The following is a 21997-nucleotide window of genomic DNA, read 5'->3' as shown; positions in this document are numbered from 1 at the left end:
GTCGGCTAATCTTCTGTACTACCTTAAAAAATGTTTTTATCGTTATATTATACACCCTTTAGCATCAACATCATTTACACACAATATTTCTGTATTTTTAGCTCAATTTTCTTGTGGGCCTGATGATGCTGTACAATATGTAAACAGCGAAACCGGTCGCCCCATTTTACTTTAATGTAATAAAACCTTAACACGCATTGTGAGTAGAGGACCTTATTTACCCATACATACATACATGAATATGTGCTTACACAAGCAACCATTTCATCATTTTTATTTTTTATCTTCAATGAGTTTTATTGTATAAAACTTCATTGACTTTACTAATTATTTGCTGGTGATTTCTAGTAATATTATTCTTCACGATGTTCTTTATCCTCACGATGATACTAGTTCTAATTTTAATATACCACTGTATATTGAAACCATTGACATTTTGGCGTGAAGTAGGCGTAAAGCAAGAAGATCTATATTCTGCTTTTACCTTCAACTGGTTTGTTATGTTTCAAAAAAATACCTTGGCCGATATCATGAGTTTGATGTACAAAAAATTTCCTGATTGTCGATATTATGGAACTTATCAGTTTAACATACCGTCTCTGATAATAAAAGACGTCGATCTGGTGAAACAAATCACTATCAAGGACTTTGAACACTTCAGTGAACATCGACATATGGCTGATGAAGATGCAGATCCCTTGTGGGCCACTAATTTGTTTTCACTGAAAGGTAAGTACATTTTCTAAGTTTCTAAGAAACTTTTTAGTATCCGCACATATGGAAAATGTAATTTCACTCAAATGAAATAAAATTTACATGAATAGATTAGTCTCGAACTTATAATAATTTCATCTTAGTGCGCCAACTCTGAATTTTGATTAATAACGGCGTAAATTTTTATGGAGATCACATTTTTGAGTTCATAAAATGGTAACGGATATGGGAAAAACTAAAATAATGACAACACACACATGACCCAAGACGTATAACTATAAATGGCAGTGAGATAGAAAAAGTTCAGGAATATATCTACCTTGGTCAAATCCTGAAACTTGATAAATAAAAACCAAAATACGGAAATTACTAGGAGAGCCAGACTAGCATGGTCAGGATTTGGAAAATTAAGTTGGATACTTAAGAACCTCAAAATACCCCAATATTTTGCGGAGCAAAGTGTTCAACCAGTGCATTCTTCCTATCTTGACATATGGATGTCAAACCTGGACCCTAACCAAGGCAAATATGAATAAACTAGCCCACAGGCGTAGCCAGGTTTTAGTTTCGGAGGGGGTTCAAAAAAGTAAAACGACTAAATCTACATAAAATAACTTTTATATTCATAATAAAAATTTGAAATATGTTAATATCTTAACTTTTCGGGGAGGGTTTGAACCCCCAAAACCCCCCCTGGCTACGCCCGTGAACTAGCCACAACAAAAACAGCATTGGAAGGAGCAATGTTAGGTATACGACTTTCAGAAAAAATAAGAACGACTGGGTAAGATCAAAAACAAAGTCGAAGACATAACAAAAGTTGCCAAACTTAAATGGAGCTTCGCAGGCCACATTGCTAGACAAAAAGACCAACGTTGGAATGCAACAATACAACATTAGAGACCTTACGAAAATAAACTACCGAGAGGAAGACCACAGATGAGGTGGGTTGATGATATTAAAAGAGCAGCCGGAACAAATTGGAAAAATGTTGCTCAGGATAGAAACCGATGGAAGAAGTTGGGAGAGGCCTACGTCCACCTCCGTGGGGGGTCGTGTTTGGTACCATTCGATAGATTTTTCAAAAATATTGATGAAGTGTATTTTGCAGTTTTTCGCATCTAATGTTTATTTTGCGAAATATCGCGGGATTTGTATTTAAAATTTTAAATTTACCACCCACCCCTCGCCGTGGGGGTCATGTTTGGTATCATTCGATAGATTTTTGAAAAATATTGAACAAGTATTTTTTAGTTTTTCGATCTAAGGTTTATTTCGCGCATTATTCGCTTTTTTTTCTGAAACTTTTTAACTCGCCCATTTCCTTACGCCCCGCTCAAATCGTCAGATTTTTGAAATGTACCTACACTCTTTTGCATGTACTTATAACCCGGTCTATATAGACATTTGAAATAACAAAAATTGCCGGAGAGCCAAATTTTGGTGGAGAGCTAGGGTATACCATAACAAATAGAGTATTAAAAGTCCCCATCGATCCCATGTGTGCAACAAAAGTTATTCGGGGTCAAAGGTCAAAATTTGAGATTTTTTGGATTTTTTCAAAAGGTATTTGATAAGTTTTATCAAAAAAAAACCTCAAACCAAAGTTGTAGATCTTAAAATTCTCTACAAAAATAGTCCTTACTATTTTTTTCCTAAGAGTTGCCATTCCTGAGATATCGCGATTCTAAGAGTCACATTATACATGATATATTATGCACACGTTTTCACACCACTTGTGAGGTAGTGTACTCGGTGCGTTTTTTTTACCTTGGTTTCCCCTGTAGGCCTACTCCACTAACTGTTTTGACAATTTTAGGATAATTTAAGGAAACAATACCGGTCAAGTTCGAGATATTACCTTATTATTATTAATATTGATTATTGATATTGCTATTGATTATTACGTTAACTATTGTTTTGATTTCTTTAGATATTTTAATCCGTGACCCGTCAAAATAGCCCGGTCAAAACAGCCCCGTCAAAAAAGCCCCGTCAAAATAGCCCGAACACATAATAGCCTCGACAAAATAGCCCGCAAACAAAATAGCCCCGACAAAATAGATCGCACACAAAATAGCCCCGGTCAAAACAGCCCCGGCTAAAAGAACCTCTTTTAAACAATTGCATAATTATTTATACAAGGTGTCCAAAAAATTGTTTTTATTTAAATTATTTGACAAAAAGGAAGAATGTATTTAATTTATTTAATTTAAAATGCATTTTACTGTTGCCCGAAAACAGAAAAAAATGTTTATATCATAAATAAACATTGATTTTCGCTTAACTTAAATGTTCAAACTTCCAAGAGGCAGGGAAGACAGGACTCAAGTTCTCTGAAAAGACCATTTTTATTTAATGTGGTTAAGATAAACACCTGAATACAGGATAATTACCCCTTCCGAAAAAATGTATTTTTAAGGAATTATTTCATGATGAATTCTGAAGGGAGCTTTTTTTGTCGGGGCTATTTTGTCGGGGCTATTTTGTCGGCGGGCTATTATTCCGCGGCTATTTTGTCTGCAGGCTATTTTGTCGGAGCTATTTTGTGTGCGGGATATTATGTCGGGGCGATTTTGTCGGAGCTTTTTTGACGGGGCTATTTTGACGGGCTACCATTTTAATCAGATTCATATTCTTGAAAGTCTACTTTTCAACAGTCAAGTCTTCTTCGATTTCATCTTCTTCCTCTTGCTGGATGTTCAAAAATTGTTCAAATGTGACTGAGTCACTGGTCTCTTCATTAAAATCACAGGAGTCTTCCTCTGTTGTACTAAACTGGACATTTGAGCAAGACTGACCTTGGCAGTTGGTACACGCTAGAGAACACAGCAACCAGACTTTTTTACATCCACATTTGGCACTACAACCTTTTTTTCGATTGCAAGAAATAGTGTTAAGGAGTTTTTCTGGAGCAGGTGGGAGTAAGGTTTTAATCGGTTCCAGAGTATTATCTATTAATTTCCAACCCCAGTCTTCTGGATTCAGTTCATTACTTAGCCATGTTTGAACTTGTTGAAGCAGATGCTGATGTTGGAGGAAGACATGATAGTTGTACTTGTTTCTTGTTTCGCGTATTTTTTACAAAAGTTAAGTATCAGTATTTATCAAGACAACTAATTTTTTTTGGAGCTCCATAAACCGCAAGAAGAAAGCGAATTCCTTCCGTAATTATTGTTTGCGGTGTGGAATCAAGTTCTGTAGAAACTTTACAGCAGTCAGTCAAATCTTTTTTTATTTTCGAATAATTTAAGTACTGACGTTTTGCCCCTTCTGTACATTGCTGTCGTAGTGTCGCAGCCGGTTATCGCATGTAAAAATAAAATGTACTTTTGGCATTTGGGATAAGCCGATAAACTTTTCGAAGAATATATCTCTGTTCGCTCTTCAGCCCTTCCAGGTTTCAGAAAATAAATAACTTTATCTACTTGAGTCCTTGTAGTAAGCAGTACTAACAAATCAACATCTTCACCAACTACAATTGTTGTGTTTGTTGCCTTAAAATTTTCAATTGCTGTCTCAATTATAAGGACATCTGCGTCATTTTTAGCTTGTTTCACTTCAATATTCGCAGCTGTTAATTTGTCACTTAACATGGAAACGAAAAGAGATTTATTATTAATGTTAGCGAAAAATTGTTGTTGATTCGCTGGAACTGTTATATTTTCATCACAGATAATTTCGGAACCCGATGATGTTTTTGTAGTTCGACGACGTTGTTCTGCAGCTTTATTATTATTTGTCGAGTCACTGTAGCCGTCAAATACCACTGTCACTGTAAGCCCGTAATGTCTGCTAAATGGTAGACGCTTGTAATAAGTATTTATATTCACTTAAACTGAACCTTTAGCACTAAAAGAAACAGATAATATGAAACAAGACCTACGGACAATACTGTAGCCATTGTTTACAATAGACAATCTGTTCTTTTTTAAACAATGGTATAGCCAAATGTTTTTTAAAGGCCACGTGGATAGAGGAAATTCAGATTGGGACTGATTATCTTTTGAAGAAATATTTTCAGAATAGTATAATATATTATATAAAAGAGACACAAATAGGCATTTATACTTGTCTTAAGTGCCACATTATGCATATACGTGGCTTATATGTGCATATAATGTATAAAGTAACTTTTAAAATCGCGATATCTCAGGAATGGTAACTCTTAGGAAAAAAATTGTAAGGACTATTTTTGTAGAGATTGTTAAGATCTACAACTTTGGTTTGATGTTTTTTTTTTTGATAAAACTTACCGTTTTCGAGAAAAATCCAAAAAATCTCAAATTTTGACCTTTGACCCCGAATGACTTTTGTTGCACACATGGGATCGATGGGGACTTTTAAAACTTTATTTTTTATGGTAAACTCTAGTTCTCCACCAAAATTTGGCTCTCCGGCAATTTTTGTTATTTGCCAACTATTTTGATGTCTAAGTTGACCGGATTATTAACTTATCTTAATCTGACAATAATTTCGAGTATTTTTAAGGATAGATTTTTTTTCGGGCCCCCCTTAACGAACTCTTCTGTGTTAAGAGCCAATATATGGTAGAGGTACATCAGCAGAGCACCAGGTTTCTCCCCATATGATAATCTGACGCGCTCGAGTAACTGCAAAAATCCCCGCTTGGGCTCCCCTACCATTAGTTTGGTTGATTGGATCACAATTGGATCGGACGGACAAAGGATTTTCTTTTATTATGTTTGTAGGTTTCCATTTTGTTCTGTATTCTATTTTTTTCTCATTGATTTAGTAGGTAATCAGGTCCTTTACCGTGTCTACATTTCTCTATCTATCATTGTACCATTTATTGATACATTGTATTTGTTTCTATCAATTTTGTAATCAATATCTTACTCTCTCTCGAATCTTCTGTAACACTCTAAACTCTAAATAATTGAAATGGCTCGCGTTTGTGTATAGGTACTCTGTATCTGTTTATTTCACAAAAGAATTTGTTTCTTTTAGGGGTGAAATGGAGAAGAATGAGATCAATTCTAAGTCCCTCGTTCACGAGTAGCAAGATGAAAATAATGTTCTCTCTCATTAGCGACAATTCTCAAAAGGTTGCAGACTACTTTTTGAGTAAGAACACAGACATTGTGGAAATAGAAATGAAGGAAGTTGCCACAAAGTATTGTACTGACGTTATAGCATCCACAGCCTTTGGTCTGGAAGTACATTCATTAGCTGACCCAGACAATGAGTTTTATAAAAATGGTGCAAAGTTGGCAAATTTGAACAATTTCCGAAAAATGGCGAGTTTTCTTATTAATATGTTCTTTCCGAAAATCGCAAAGGTAAGCGATAATATGACTAGGATGTAATCTTTACATTCTTATTCTCAATTAAGAAAATTAATGAACATAATATCAAATTTCACATCCCCTTCATATGCTACTCGCGAATTTGATCGAAGTTCATCGAGCACAAGAGTGTAGAGAGGTACTTCATGCGACTTCGCTTCGCCTCGGGCTACTTCCATTCTGTGTCGGTTTTTTGCGACCGAGTCAAAGGACTCGAAGTTAGTTTTTCCCCGCGCGAATGTGTTCCTCGAAGTTGAACGAATGTGTAGCGATGCACTTCGGACAACTTTCCCTAGTACTTCGTCGAGTAACTTCGCGAGAGTATAGAGATCGCTTATATTTTGCACAAAAATTTGATGGTCTGATAAGAGCAGACCTGCTACTACTGCGTCATATAAAATCAAGACATTCCGATAAAACTTATTGAGCTTACAAATATAGGTAATGGGCAGTTTGACAGCAGCAATTATTCCAAATCATTCCAAAAACATAACATTGGTGACTGGATTAGGACTGAGTATCTCACTATCAACATTGGTGATTAGTGACTGTTGGTAAATTTAAGAAATTGATGGACTATGAATTAAACAAAACTATAAAGGAAGTCGTCCTCAAAAAAAAGGTGTCTTACCATAGCACAAAAACTGGAATGGATAGGACATCAAGAAAGGAGAGATCCAGAATTAGTTGTCAATAAAATCACCACATAGAGACCAGTGATAGGTATACGAAGAGAAAGATTCAAAATATGAGGGAACGACGAGATAATTGAGTAGGTACATTGGGATGTTGGGACTCAGAGGCTAAAACCATGATCAAACACATGGAAGAATGGGGGAAAATTGGAAAAGAGGCTAAGTCAAACAACCAATGGGAGGATGTCTTGATGATGAAATATAATATAACGTAGGTATATATGTGTTTTATAACATGATATATAAGTAAATAACGTTTAAAGAGACTACATACCGCCGGTCCAGAAGAAGATTGACTTAACTGCAACTTTTGTCAATTCCTGTTTATTGCGTAATTGATTTCTAAAATACTGTGTACAGATGATAAAAAAGCGGCAGAACTGTAACTATGTGCTAAACCACGTACAGGGTAGTTGCGTTGTTATTGAAATATGCACCATTTTAGGCCTTGTTTTAAATTAATAATGACGCAATTGTAAATAGGGTTGAACATGGAGGAACTAAATTAAGATAATGAAATTCGGACCAATGAGGATGAAAACAAAAGCCATCGCTGTAAGAATAAACGGCATAGTAAATATTTAAAAATAGTTTTTTTGTACAGAAAAATTGTAAAATCAAGAATAACGTAACTGTAGATAAGGTTGAAAATGGGGGGATTAAATTAAGATAATCAAATTCGAACCAATAGGGATGAAACTAAAAGCCATCATTGTAAGAATAAACGCCATACCGGTGCTCCTGGACGATTACTCCTCATTTAATCCCTATTTTAAATATTTAAAAATCGTTTTTTTTTGCTCTCCTGAGAAATTTGGCTTTTAGCAGTTACTTCATTCTTCTTTCGGACCGACGAATACAATCTATTTTTAGGTGTAATAACACATTTCTGTACATTATAATTCTGTCATATGACACTGTCTATTTTCAAAAAGATTTCCTAGAAACTCTATTTTTATTGCAGCTGTTCAATATTCGAATCGTTAACGTCGACGTTGGAGAATTTTTTAAAAATATAGTAGACGATACAATCAAGTTTAGAGAAGAAAAAGGCATCTATAGACCAGATCTGATCCAGATACTTTTAGATGCAAGAAAAAAATTCCCTGATCATGGTCAAACGAACGGAACAAGTTATGATGGGAATGGAGGTAAGCTATAAAAATTCATTATTCACAAAAAATCTTTTAAGCACCGCAAAAAACAAAAAGATTGTTTAGCAGAAAACAATAAGTTGATCAATTTTTTTTCAAAATATGTTTGAGTATTGTTTCCGGTTTTACTCTTTTTCACCTCTTAGACTGCTTCTTTATGTACCATGTCCTTTCAGGACGTTGGTTACCATCACAGCTATCTTAATTTTATTCACTGCCACCCTAAATAGCACGATTGTATCATCACCATACCTATCTCGCAAGTTCTTCAACCATGAAGTTGTTCTTCGTCCTGGACTGCGTGTTCCTGCTATTTTCCCTTGCATAATATTTTCTAGCAACGTTATATTTGAGACCTCTAATTACATGTCTGAAATACTTCAGCTTTCTCTTCTTGGAGCTTTTTATAATCATAGTAGTTTTGCTGAGACGTTCTAGTATTGTGGAGTTTCGAATCTTCTCCACCCAAGCAACTTTCAAAATTCTTCTACAGCATCACATTTCAAAAGCCTCAAGGTGATTTAGATCGATTTTATTTACAGTCTAAAACTCAGCACCATAAAGTAAGACTGAGAACACGTAGCTGTGAAATAGGCGATCCTCAATTCAAATTTTAGGTCTCTGTTACATAATACCTTGGATATCCTTTCTAAAACAGCTCTGGTCTGCTAAATTTTGGATCTGATTTCGCCGTGACTCTCTGTGTTACAATTTAACTTATATTCAAGGTAAACAATTTGATCGACTTACTCAAGTTTGGTATTATTGACATAATATACAGAATATAATGTACATATATATATATATATATATATATATATATAGTTATTTTTTTTTATATCTTATCGACCGTTTAGTAAGTAAACAAGGTGTTTTTTATCAGGTTTTGCGGTCAAAAAAAAATTATATATATATATATATATATATATATATATATATATATATGTGTGAATTGTTCGTAAGGGGATTTTTCCGCATTCTCTATTTCATTTGTTTATATATATATATATATATATATATATATATATATATATATATATATATATATATATATATAAAATCAAACAGATGAAATAGAGAATGTGGAAAAATCCCCTTACGAACAATTCACACATCCACCATTTCGGGCTGGGAAAAATTTTTCGAATAGAATCAAAGATCCAAACACCAGTTCTTAGAAATGTGTTTCGCCCTCTATATATATATATATATATATATATATATATATATATATATATATATATATATATATATATTGTTAAGATATGTAAAATTTGAATTAATATGGTTTCGATCTTAATATTTTAGAAAAGTTAAAACATATAATAAAAATATACCAAAATTCATTTCGAAGAAATGAAAGTCAATTATCTTTGGATGGCCGTAGGTAAACAAAATTTAAATAGGGATTAAGTATTTTCTTTGTACAGTTAGTATGATAAGAAAGTGGTTATGTGTTTGGACAATGAGACCGGGTTTCCCAAATGGACTTTTGCGGCGAGGGAACAATTGTATTTAGAAATTTAAATGAATGTAATCTGTGTTTAGATATTAAGAAAGGAAAAAAAAAACCGATTGGCATGTAATTAGTTTTAGGAAATTTCTAATGGTAGGGAAAATTGGTGTTTGTTATCTGAAAGGTAGATGGGGATAAAATTGAGGAACTCGGATTGGTGAAGAAGGAAAAAGGAGGGGCTAGGTATGAAGAATGGGAGTTTAGCGAAATGTTAGAGGGTGGAAGAAGAGTCAGTTGTTAAATGATCGTTAAGTCGACTAGTGGTGATCTCTAAGAGTCTCCTGAAGTAGTAAGGCAGATAAGTGAATAGTTGTGAGTTTGTTGAAATAAGTGTCCTGACGGAAGCTCATCACGTAAAGCATTGTAAGTTATATTGTTCTACTTATATTCCAAGAGTCACCGTTGCATGCCGGAACGAGAAATAGATTCAGTTTATCGAGAGGAGAAAAGGCTAGCATTGTTTTTTGAAAGATACGTGCATCTGTAGGGGGTCATTAATGACAATAGGCTTGCAATAATTTGTTGCGAGATTGCTGACTACATCGGGGGCTGCTAAGAGTAAATTGTAGGCGACCAGAGACAAGAATTTGGACAACTCATCATCCGAGAGACAGTTTTATTTTTTTTGTAGAATTATTCATAACGCAAATTTCAATAAGTACTTTAGATAGTGGTAGGGTTATTTCAATAATCAGAATAGGAGATATTACTTTTAGAGGATATTTTGAGGGTGAATTTATTTTAATAGATACTTATGTACCATATATGTGTTTTATTCCGTTAATATTTGACCTTATTTATCATATGTAAAGCAAAGGAGATATTGAAGCACGAGAATATAAAACCCTGAGATTAGAGCATTAAATAGTGTGATTAAATCATAAGTGCATCATTAAAATTAAATTTAATTAATTAGTTAATTATCTAATCAATTGCTTTGAGCACACCGATCTTTGAATATCACATTAACTGGAGCCCAGAACGTGGTGGCTTAAAAAATATCGCAGCTTTGCATTTGATGGTAGGGAAAGAGATAAGGAATAACTACAGGTGATCCAGAGATAATTTGACAATTTTTCCAGGTGTAAAAATAATTTTGATTTATGGATTGATCGTAGGTATTTGATATTTACTGCCATTGAATTATTTGATTTTTTTTTACCAATCGTACATTTGATATTTATTTTGAAATTTACTGATTGCATATTTGATATTTGTGGCGAAAATTTATTAAATTTGGGGAGAAATATTTGTCGTGTTCTGCAACTTATAGAGTGTTGTAAAATTTCACATTTGGCGGGGACAAAGAAAACAGTAACGAAAAGAAACAACATGTCGACCACAAGGAGGCAAAGCAAAATGCAAAAAAACAGAGAAGAGGAAAAAATTGTTGAAGAAGGATTGGATAATGAAGGAGATACAACGATTATGGAGAGAAAAGAACAGGAATTAACAGGAATAGAGAAACTATTGCAACTAATGCAACTCCAGTCACAAAAAATGGATGAAGCAAAACGAACAATGGATAGAAATCAGGAGGAAACAAAACTAGCAATGAAGGAAACACAGCAAAAAATGGATGACAATCAAAAGGAAACAAAACAAGCAATAGAAGAGAACAATAAGAAAATAGAGGAACGCATAGAAAAGTATGAAAAGGAAATAAAAGGATGTTTGACAACAATGAAAAACGAGATAGAACAGTTAGAAAGCAAATTTGAAAATGCAATACAAGAAGACAGGCGAGAAATAGAAGAAAAATTTAAGCAAAACGAAAAACAAATTGCGGAACTCAAGAATCAACAGAATTGTGGAGAAAGAAGGGAAATGATTATCCATGGTACAAGCGACGCGAAAATACAATTTGGCGGGGATATTAGAAAAACACACCCAGTACCATTTGTTAAAAATTTGAGAACCAAATTGCAACATATTAGATATTTTGACGACTGCAAAGAAACAATTAGAAACCATCTGAAAGAAGGAGCAGCGTTATGGTATGAAAGTAAAGAAGATGAGTTTGAAAATTGGACAGATTTCGAAAATAAATTTCTCAACTATTTCTGGGGGAAAGTTAAACAGAGGGAAATCAACCAAGAGCTACAGAAAGGATGAGGACAGAGAAGAAATGGCAATAATGGACGAGAATCCAGAATTTTATGAAGAAATATTATGGACAGTGAACACATGCGAACAAAATGAGGATGAAAGAAAATTAAAATGTGGAGAAAACATGGAAAAGGAAGTAGAGAAGATTCTAGAAAATTATGGAGATTTGATTAATGAAGAAAGCCGAGTGGCTAAAAATTATGAACATTCTTTTAAAGTTAAAAACTTAGAAAATTTTAAATCCAAGACATATCCAATCCCGTATAAATACAGGCAAAGCGTCGGACAGGAAATTGAAAAAATGATCGAAGACAAGGTGATAGAAAGATGTGACTCTCCATATATCAACCCGATAGTATGCGTTAAAAAATCGAGTGGTGATTTGCGATTATGTTTAGATGCAAGAAACATTAATTCACACACAATCGCGCAATACGAAGCGCCTTTGAACATCGAAGCCATATTTGGACGAATCACAGGGTCACACATTTTTTCCAAAATCGATTTGAAACATAGTTTTTGGTTAATACCTTTGGCAGAGAAATGTCGAAATTATACCGCTTTTTCGATCGACGGAGTGGTATACCGATTTAGGGTGGTACCATTTGGCCTACAGAGTGCATGCGCTGCTTTGGTTCGCGCATTGAACACAATCTTAAATAGGCATGAAGAATTTGTTGTACATTACATAGATGATTTATTAATTTTCTCACCAGATATAACAAGCCATCTACGACATATTCACACTGTGCTAGAAGAACTGGATCAAGCGGGATTGAAATTAAATATTCAAAAGTGTCAGTTTTTTCAAAAGGAAATACTGTATTTAGGATTCAAATTAGACACAAAAGGGATTAGTCTTGCAGAAGATAGAATCGAAATTATAAATAACTACGCTAGGCCAACCAATTTAAAAACATTGCGGGGATTTTTGGGAATGGTAAACTATTTCAAAAAACTAATACCAGACATCAGCACAAAAGAAATACCGTTGATAGCATTACTTAAGAAAAATGTTAGGTGGAAATGGGGAACGGAACAAGAAATGGCTTTCAAAAATTTAAAAGGAGCTTTCTCCACAGCTGTAAGAGTACACCACCCAAGATATGATCAACCTTTCATTCTCCGGACCGATGCTTCCATAACAAAATTCGCAGGGGTGTTATCACAGATCCAAGACGATGTAGAGGTGCCAATCTGTTTTGTCTCCCGTGTAACCAAAACATATGAGAGAAAGTACAGCGTTACTGAATTAGAGTTCGCCAGTGTGTTATTTTGTGTAAATAAATTACGGTTTTACCTACTAGGGGCAAAATTCACCGTTGAAACAGACCATGCAGCTTTGGTACATATAATGAAAAATAGGCTGGTAAATAATAGAATTCATAGGGGCATTCTTTTACTTCAAGAGTATGATTTTGAATTTAAATATATCAAAGGAACTGACAATATCTTGGCTGATGCGTTGACGAGAGATGAACAATTCCGCAAAGAGGACCACAAAACTCTCCACGTTGGCATGAACATAATGAGAGAAGAAGCAGGCTTATTTTCTTTGGCTCAGATCAGGGAAAATCAGGAACAACTGGATGAAAGAGAAAAGCAAAGGGCCGAACAAGAAGATAACTTATATTTTAAGAGGGTCGATGGTAAAGAACTATATGTAATCACGGAACAGATGGCAAAAGAAGTTTTAGCAAAATTACACTGTGACAACGGACACATTGGAAGCAGGAAGGTGTGGCTTATGTTCAGGGAGAACTACATTTGTCGACAGGACTATACAATAGCCAAAGAGATGACTCGAAATTGCGAGACATGCCAAAAGTGTAAAAGTAAGAATTTCAAAAAACGAAAACATCACAAAAAACGTCATAGCTCGGAAGAAACTGGATATTGTCGCCATTGATATGTTGAGCGATTTAATAACAACAACACAGAGGAATAAACACATATTAGTTATGGTGGATGTTTTCTCAAAGTATTTAAAACTGTACCCATGTAGAACCACGAAAGGAGCTGAAATACTTCGGAAGATAGACGATTTTATCGAAACAGTGGGAAGACCAGACAATATTTTGTTGGACAATGCGACATACTTTAGGAATGACCGTTTTAAAGGGGAATTAAGAGAGAGAGGCATAAATACAAAATTTGTAAGCATCCGACATCCACAGAGCAACCCATCAGAGCGTTTTATACAAGAAGTCACAAAATTTCTAAGAATTGCTGCGGAAGAACATCATCGACATTGGGACAGAAAAGTGTTTGAAATAGAGACGTATTTGAACTGTGCACCAAATACGGTTACCAAGGAGACGCCTTTATATGTAATGAAAGGAACAATGCCTACAAGACCGTGGGAAGACACCGCCCCCAGACAATACGAAGAAGTGATCGAGGTGGTTCAACGAAGATTGAGACGAAGTGGAGAGAAATATCTCCAAAGGCAAGAGAGGACCCGAAGAAGAAGGCCGGTTACATTCCAGAAAGGGGATAAAGTTTTAGTGAGGGCACTGAGGGTGTCCAATTTACAAAATGGTATTTGTGCTAAATTGATGCCGGTATTTGAAGGTCCATATAGGGTCAATACGGAAAATGGGGTAAATAGTTATGAATTAGCGCATATAGAGACAGGCAAGATACGGGGTATTTTTAACATTCACGACATTTATAAGTATCATGAGTAGAGTTTGGTAACATAATGGAATAATTTGATCCTAAAAAAAACTTGTGTCATTTAAATAAATAACAGAATTTTTTCGGCAAATCAAATGGCGGGGAGTTGTTAAGATATGTAAAATTTGAATTAATATGGTTTCGATCTTAATATTTTAGAAAAGTTAAAACATATAATAAAAATATACCAAAATTCATTTCGAAGAAATGAAAGTCAATTATCTTTGGATGGCCGTAGGTAAACAAAATTTAAATAGGGATTAAGTATTTTCTTTGTACAGTTAGTATGATAAGAAAGTGGTTATGTGTTTGGACAATGAGACCGGGTTTCCCAAATGGACTTTTGCGGCGAGGGAACAATTGTATTTAGAAATTTAAATGAATGTAATCTTTGTTTAGATATTAAGAAAGGAAAAAAAAAACCGATTGGCATGTAATTAGTTTTAGGAAATTTCTAATGGTAGGGAAAATTGGTGTTTGTTATCTGAAAGGTAGATGGGGATAAAATTGAGGAACTCGGATTGGTGAAGAAGGAAAAAGGAGGGGCTAGGTATGAAGAATGGGAGTTTAGCGAAATGTTAGAGGGTGGAAGAAGAGTCAGTTGTTAAATGATCGTTAAGTCGACTAGTGGTGATCTCTAAGAGTCTCCTGAAGTAGTAAGGCAGATAAGTGAATAGTTGTGAGTTTGTTGAAATAAGTGTCCTGACGGAAGCTCATCACGTAAAGCATTGTAAGTTATATTGTTCTACTTATATTCCAAGAGTCACCGTTGCATGCCGGAACGAGAAATAGATTCAGTTTATCGAGAGGAGAAAAGGCTAGCATTGTTTTTTGAAAGATACGTGCATCTGTAGGGGGTCATTAATGACAATAGGCTTGCAATAATTTGTTGCGAGATTGCTGACTACATCGGGGGCTGCTAAGAGTAAATTGTAGGCGACCAGAGACAAGAATTTGGACAACTCATCATCCGAGAGACAGTTTTATTTTTTTTGTAGAATTATTCATAACGCAAATTTCAATAAGTACTTTAGATAGTGGTAGGGTTATTTCAATAATCAGAATAGGAGATATTACTTTTAGAGGATATTTTGAGGGTGAATTTATTTTAATAGATGCTTATGTACCATATATGTGTTTTATTCCGTTAATCTTTGACCTTATTTATCATATGTAAAGCAAAGGAGATATTGAAGCACGAGAATATAAAACCCTGAGATTAGAGCATTAAATAGTGTGATTAAATCATAAGTGCATCATTAAAATTAAATTTAATTAATTAGTTAATTATCTAATCAATTGCTTTGAGCACACCGATCTTTGAATATCACATTAATATATATATATATATATATATATATATATATATATATATATATATATATATATATATATATATATATAGGTGGAATGTGTGGATGTGTGAATTGTTCGTAAGGGGATTTTTCCACATTCTCTATTTCATCTATTTGATTTCGTACGAGTGGTCGTTAAACCAATAACCTTGGATCTTTGGTTCACTGAGTGTGTTTCAAAGATCTACATCTTATGTTTTTAAACATATATTTTACTTATTTTAAGTAATTAGGGAATTAAAACTTGAGACTGTCATTGTCGGATTTGCCGTAGACTTACGCAGCTTCTATGTCTAGGTCTCGAATGTTGTTTTTTGATTAGAATGTGTCTAAAGATATTCAACCTCTTGTCTTTACCGACGAGCCCAGAGAAGTTGAAGAGGGCGAAACACATTTCTAAGAACTGGTGTTTGGATATTTGATTCTATTCGAAAAATTTTTCCCAGCCCGAAATGGTGGATGTGTGAATTGTTCGTAAGGGGATTTTTCCACATTCTCTATTTCATCTATTTATATATATATATATATATATATATATATATATATATATATATATATATATATATATATATATATATATATATATTAATTTACAAATTATTGGGTTAACAGCTGAAATGGAAGACTCAGTGTACTCTTTTCTACGATTCCAATATTTCGTTAACAGTCGTTAACATCAAAAACCATTTCAGCTGTTAACCCAATAATTTGTAAATTGATAATTACTAATCAGCTGTGATCATTTCTAGTATATATATATATATATATATATATATATATATATATATATATATATATATATATATATATATGAAGACTACATTCTTTGTATAAACTATTTTATTCAAAAACATTTTTTGTTTTACTATTTCAGTTGATTCGCCACCTGAAATAACTAGTCGAGATATTCTAGCACAGGCTCTGGTTTTTTTCTTTGGTGGATTCGACACAAGTTCTGGTTTTATAAGCTTGATGGGCCATGAGTTATGTACAAATCAAGACGTTCAGAAGAAACTACGACAGGAAGTCATAGAAACTTTTGAAAAATGCCAGAATGGACTGACTTACGATGCGTTGGTTGACATGAAATATATGGATATGGTACTTTCTGGTGGGTACCTATATGTATTTATGTTAATATGTTTAAGAAGTTTCTGAAACTAAAATGCTTAACAATTTTGGTAATTGCAGAAGAGATATATTTTGTACACATCTATGACAAAAGAATGAATTAGAAAGTACTTCAAAAGTGTGTAAATTCCTAGCTAAGCTTTCTTCGGGGCTCTGGTCAAAATTTAACAAGTGCCACTACAAAAGAGTAGAATAAAATTTGTTCTTCAAAATTGAAAAACTTTAAAAGTTTCCAAAAAAAAGTCACTAAAAAGACAGCACATTAGAAGGCTTCACATAAAACACATTATAATTGTTGGTATGGTATACATGCAAGCACCAATCCATCTGGATAGAGTTGAAGTCACAGACAGAATATCGGTCTGTCGCATGTCGCCTCACCAGAATAACATTCCATATTTAGTGATGCATTTACCACTAGCGGGCTATCTGACTTCACAAATTTCAAATATGTTAACCATATTCAACTATAGGATTGAGCACCCACCTGGCACCAGCTCCTCTTATTTTAAAACTCATTTGGGGTGAGTTAGCCATAACTCTCCACGCTGGCAAGGTAAGTTGGCGAGTGTTGGGGGGAGATAGTGTAATATGTCATGCATAACTGCATACTGTTAAGGTGGCTGAAGTGCTGAATGGTTATAGCAATGACAGTAACCAATCAGCATAGCTGTCACCAGGATGCCGTTAGCCACTTGATAGGCACTTGATTACAAGATGTTTTGATAGCTTGTTGTAACTTTGTAACGCTAGATGTTCATAAAGTATTAGTCTTGATTCCTATATTTATTTGACTCAAGACATATCCTACAAATAGAGAAGGATTTTGGGGTTTAACATATACTGGGGTTTGGACCTGGTTTCCTCTAAGTGAGGAGTGAACGAAAAACCAGAAGCTCGCGTAGGCAGGGACGCTAAATCCCTGAAGTAAGCCTACCCTCTATTGGGATGATAGAGGGATACCTACCCACCACCGCAAGACGACGCAAGGCTAGACGACATCAAAACCAACTAAATAACACAAAACAGAGAGAGTGGAGAGCTCATGGGGAGACCTTTGTCCAGGAGTGGTTGCAAACAGGCTGAAAAAGAAAAAGAGAAGAAGAAGATTCACCTACGTATATTCATCTTTTGTGTTAAGTCACCCAGTATGCTAGCTCGGAAAAGACTTCTGACATTCCACGTTATAATGTTTAGTTTCCTCCTGGAGATTCTTCGCACCCTACGTCCACTGAAGGTCTGTTAGGAACTAAGGGCCATTGTTTCAAGTGAATTTGGCAATGAGGTAGTTTCTTCTTGCTTTCCTCGTACTACCACAAACGTTCAAACGGCTCCAATCACACTTGTGATAGTTCAGCTTCAAGCCGCTCCAGAATAATTTCCTTTGCGCCTTGAGCTCGTACCGGTGATCACTGCTGCTCGTTGCCAGAATGATATAAGAAAATAAGTAACTAAGTTTTACAAGAATAAAGGAGATGGGACATCATTTCTCTTCGTAAGGAATTAAGAATAAACCATTCTTCGAGTGGGAAGGGTCACTTCACTGTAGTAGACCAATTCTCTATGCAGTGTTTCCCAAACGGTGGGTCGCGACCCAGTACCGGGCCATGAAAGCAAAACGCCGGGTCGCCTCGCCTCGTCGCTTCAGATCTTCAAGTGAACATGAACATCTTTTACACTGCGAAGTTCGTTGGCTATCAAGAGAGAATTTTTTAAAAAGACTTATTGAATTAATGGAAGAAATTTCACTATTCTTAGAACAACATCCACCAACGGCTATGGATGCAATATTTCAATTTAAAGACAGTTTTCATTATGTTAATTGGTTAATCAAGGTAGCCTATCTTTGTGGTATTTTTAATTACCCGAACAATCTAAATATACCATTACAAGGTAGCAATTAACTGTATTTAAAATACAAGAGAAGGTGCCCATGCACCACGCACCAAGCACCAAGCACCACGCACCAAGCAACACGCACCAAGCATTATGCACCACGCACCAAGCACCACGCACCAAGCACCACGCACAAGCACCACGCACCACGCACCACGCACCAAGCCCCACGCACCAAGCACCAAGCATCACACATCACGCACCAAGCACCACGCACCAAACACCACGCACCAAGCACCACAAACCACGCTCCAAGCACCACGCCCTAAGCACCACGCATCAAGCACCACGCACAACCCACCAAGCACCACGCTCCAAGCACCACGCACCAAGCACCACGCACCAAGCACCACGCACCAAGCACCACGCACCACGAACCAAGCACCACGCACCACGAACCAAGCACCACGCACCACGCACCAAGCAACACGCACCAAGCACCACGCACCACCCACAAAGCAACACGCACCAAGCACCACGCACCAAGCACCGCGCACCACGCACAACGCACCAAGCACCACGCAGCAAGCACCACGCACCAAGCACAAAGCAACACGCATCACGCACCACGCACCAAGCACCACACACCAAGCACCAAGCAACACGCAGCACGCACCATGCACCAAGCACCACGCACCAAGCACCACGCACATCGCACCACGCACCACGCACCTCGCACATTGCAGCACGCACCTCGCAAATCGCACCTCGCACATCGCACTTCGCACCTTGCACCTCGCATATTGCACCTCGCACCACGCACTTCGCACCTCTCATTCACACACACACCAGTGTATGTAGTGAGTATGTAGTATGTAAATAGTGGGTCACGAAGCATAAACACAAAAATAACCGGGCCACGGAAAAATAAGTTTGGGAAACGCTGCTCTATGGAGATCATAGATAAGTCGATACCTTATATAATATTATCTAATATTCCATATTGAAATGTTTTATCCATAATTTTTAAAATAGATCATTAGGCTAATTAACCTGAAATGTTTGAACCTAGTTAACATAGGGAAGTATTCTCCGTTCACTAATTCGAATATCTTAATTGGTTTAATGACTTCTGATTTTAGTATTCCTACCAAGTCGCAACTGCCATACAGCTAAAATATCAACTTGCGATGTTAATAAAAATGTATCGTTGAGTACTTATTTTACAATTTCAGAAACACTACGGAAATGGCCAAACATGCCAGTAGTAGAAAGAGTATGCACCAAACCTCTCACGATTCCACCAGTTCTTCCACACGAGAAGCCACTTCATATCAAAGTTGGCCAACTGATCACCATCGTATCCTATGGGTTCCACCGCGACCCAAAGTACTTTCCAAACCCGGAAGTTTTCGACCCAGAGCGATTCAGTGCAGAAAATAAAGAAGATATCAAGCAATATACTTATATACCTTTCGGTTTAGGACCGAGGAATTGTATTGGAGCCAGATTTGCGTTGATGGAGACGAAGTTATTCTTTTTCTATATTTTAAAGAACTTTAAAATTGTACCAACTAATAAAACTGAAATACCTCTTGTGATAGTGCTATTTCTTTTGTAGCGAAAAATGGGTTTCACATGGGCCTGAAACGAATATAGTGTAAATCAATCTTAAATATTATGTATGTAGTTCTGAGTTAGAAGTCTATTTGGAATATGTAAATTATTAATAGTTATAAGTATAAATAGGTAATAAATAATAGTAATAAACTGTTTACGATATTAATAACAGCACTAATTTTCTTCAACTGGAAACACTGTCGTCCCTAAAACTAACATCAACGATTATTATTCCTCTAGAAAGTGATAAATTATGATACTAGATTCCAAGCTATCGGAACGAAATTTCTCAAAAAAAGGTAATTACTTACATAATTAGACGATAGACAGCAAAATAAAGACGTAAGACAAAAACTAAATATCTACTCGATCAAATACTAAATTTCAAATTGAGGGAACAGGTCCCATGGAGATATCCAGCAGATTTTGATGACGGAAAAAAATTTAAAGTTTGTGTGATGTGGTTAAAGTTCTGCGCTCCTGCTGTCGAGCAGTAACCTCGGGTTGGTGTAACGATATTTGATATGAATAATAAACGACGATCAAGGGAATTAGGAATCGCTCAACTCAGTACACTAAAGTACACACACATTCTTTTTTTATATTCCATCATTATTTATAACTGAAATTGTCAAGAAATCTTCTTCTTCTTTCTCGAAACTTCTTAAGCCCCTCAGGGGCGTCGGAGATTTTATTCATCCTCTATCCATATCTTCCATTTCTTGCGGTCCTTTGCTAACTCTTTCATTTGTTGATGTGTTTTCCCTTTTCCCTGTCCAATTTCTAAAATCTGATCGATCCATCTCTTCCTTGGCCCCCTTTCCTTCTTTTACCATAGCTTTTTGATTCCATCACCTGCTTTGGTAGTATTCCCTGGTCCATTCTCTTAATGTGTCCACACCATTTTAATTTTCTTTTTTGTATCTTGGTTATTATCGATTCCTGTTTCAGTCTTTGTCTAATATCTTCATTTCTTATTCTGTCCAATTTCGTTTTTCCTGCTATTTTTCTTAGCTGCTTCATCTCCGCTGCGTTTATTGTACTGTCTATTTTTGCACTGTTTACCCATGTCTCACTTGCATATATTAAAGTTGGTACAGAGATTGCGTTGTATACCTTCAATTTTATTCCTTTATCTATTTCTTCCTTTCCAAATATTGTTTTATTTAGTGCATAGTAGATCTTATTTGCTTTTTCGCTCTGTATGAGATTTCTTGATCTATCTTTCCATCCTCTGATATTATTACTCCAAGGTATTGAAACGTCTAGACTGTTTCTATTATTTCGTTTTTGCACCTAAATATCGTTTGATTTATTTCTTCCCTTTTCTTTTGGGTTTGGATGGATTGTTCTTGGGTATTTGTTGCTTATCTCAGGTATTAGTTTATCCGCATCATTGTCCCATATCCATTCTTCGTTATCTATTATTATTTTTTGAAACCTTACTTTGAGTTTCTTCCCCTTGCTTCTTTCTTCTTTTGACTTAATTCTTATTTTTCCTTGTATATCCCTCTCCTTCTTGCTCATGTCCTCGTTAATATATATTTTTTCTTGTCTGTACCCTCTTAGTTTGATTTTATTTTTCATGACATTATATTTTTCAGACTCGTTGCTTAGCTTGATCAAACAGGTTTTACTGCCTAACCTTTTAGCATATGCTACTGTTACTTGCACTCCTAGCTCGTTATTTAGGAAAGTTTCCATTTCCTCTTTTAGAATGCTGTCTTCGTCCGTCTTGACATTAAGGCCTTGGATTACGATGTTATTTCTCCTTTCTTTGTTTTCTAATTTCTCTAATCTGTTATTTATCATGTTTATATGATTTTTCAGTATCTTGTTTTCTTCTTTGACTAATTCATTCTCTTGCACTATTTCCTTC

The 21997-nt window shown here is 35.5% G+C and overlaps 1 protein-coding gene across 1 annotated transcript in view; it reads left to right on the top strand.

Annotated features, from left to right (window-relative positions):
• Positions 1-360: 360 nt before the first annotated feature.
• LOC114329100 (uncharacterized) overlaps positions 361-21997 on the top strand; it is a 78232-nt gene continuing 56595 nt past the window's right edge. Inside the window, exons 1-5 of the mRNA XM_050663328.1 lie at positions 361-729; positions 5686-6017; positions 7683-7869; positions 16406-16642; positions 19734-20115. Of these exons, the coding sequence (XP_050519285.1) occupies positions 366-729; positions 5686-6017; positions 7683-7869; positions 16406-16642; positions 19734-20115 (1502 nt within the window). The 5' untranslated portion in view covers positions 361-365. The remainder of the gene's footprint in view (positions 730-5685; positions 6018-7682; positions 7870-16405; positions 16643-19733; positions 20116-21997) is intronic.

The sequence above is a fragment of the Diabrotica virgifera genome, chromosome 1 (assembly GCF_917563875.1).
Source record: "Diabrotica virgifera virgifera chromosome 1, PGI_DIABVI_V3a".
Classification (NCBI taxonomy): domain Eukaryota; kingdom Metazoa; phylum Arthropoda; class Insecta; order Coleoptera; family Chrysomelidae; genus Diabrotica; species Diabrotica virgifera.
This window is presented reverse-complemented; position numbering and strand designations above follow the sequence as displayed.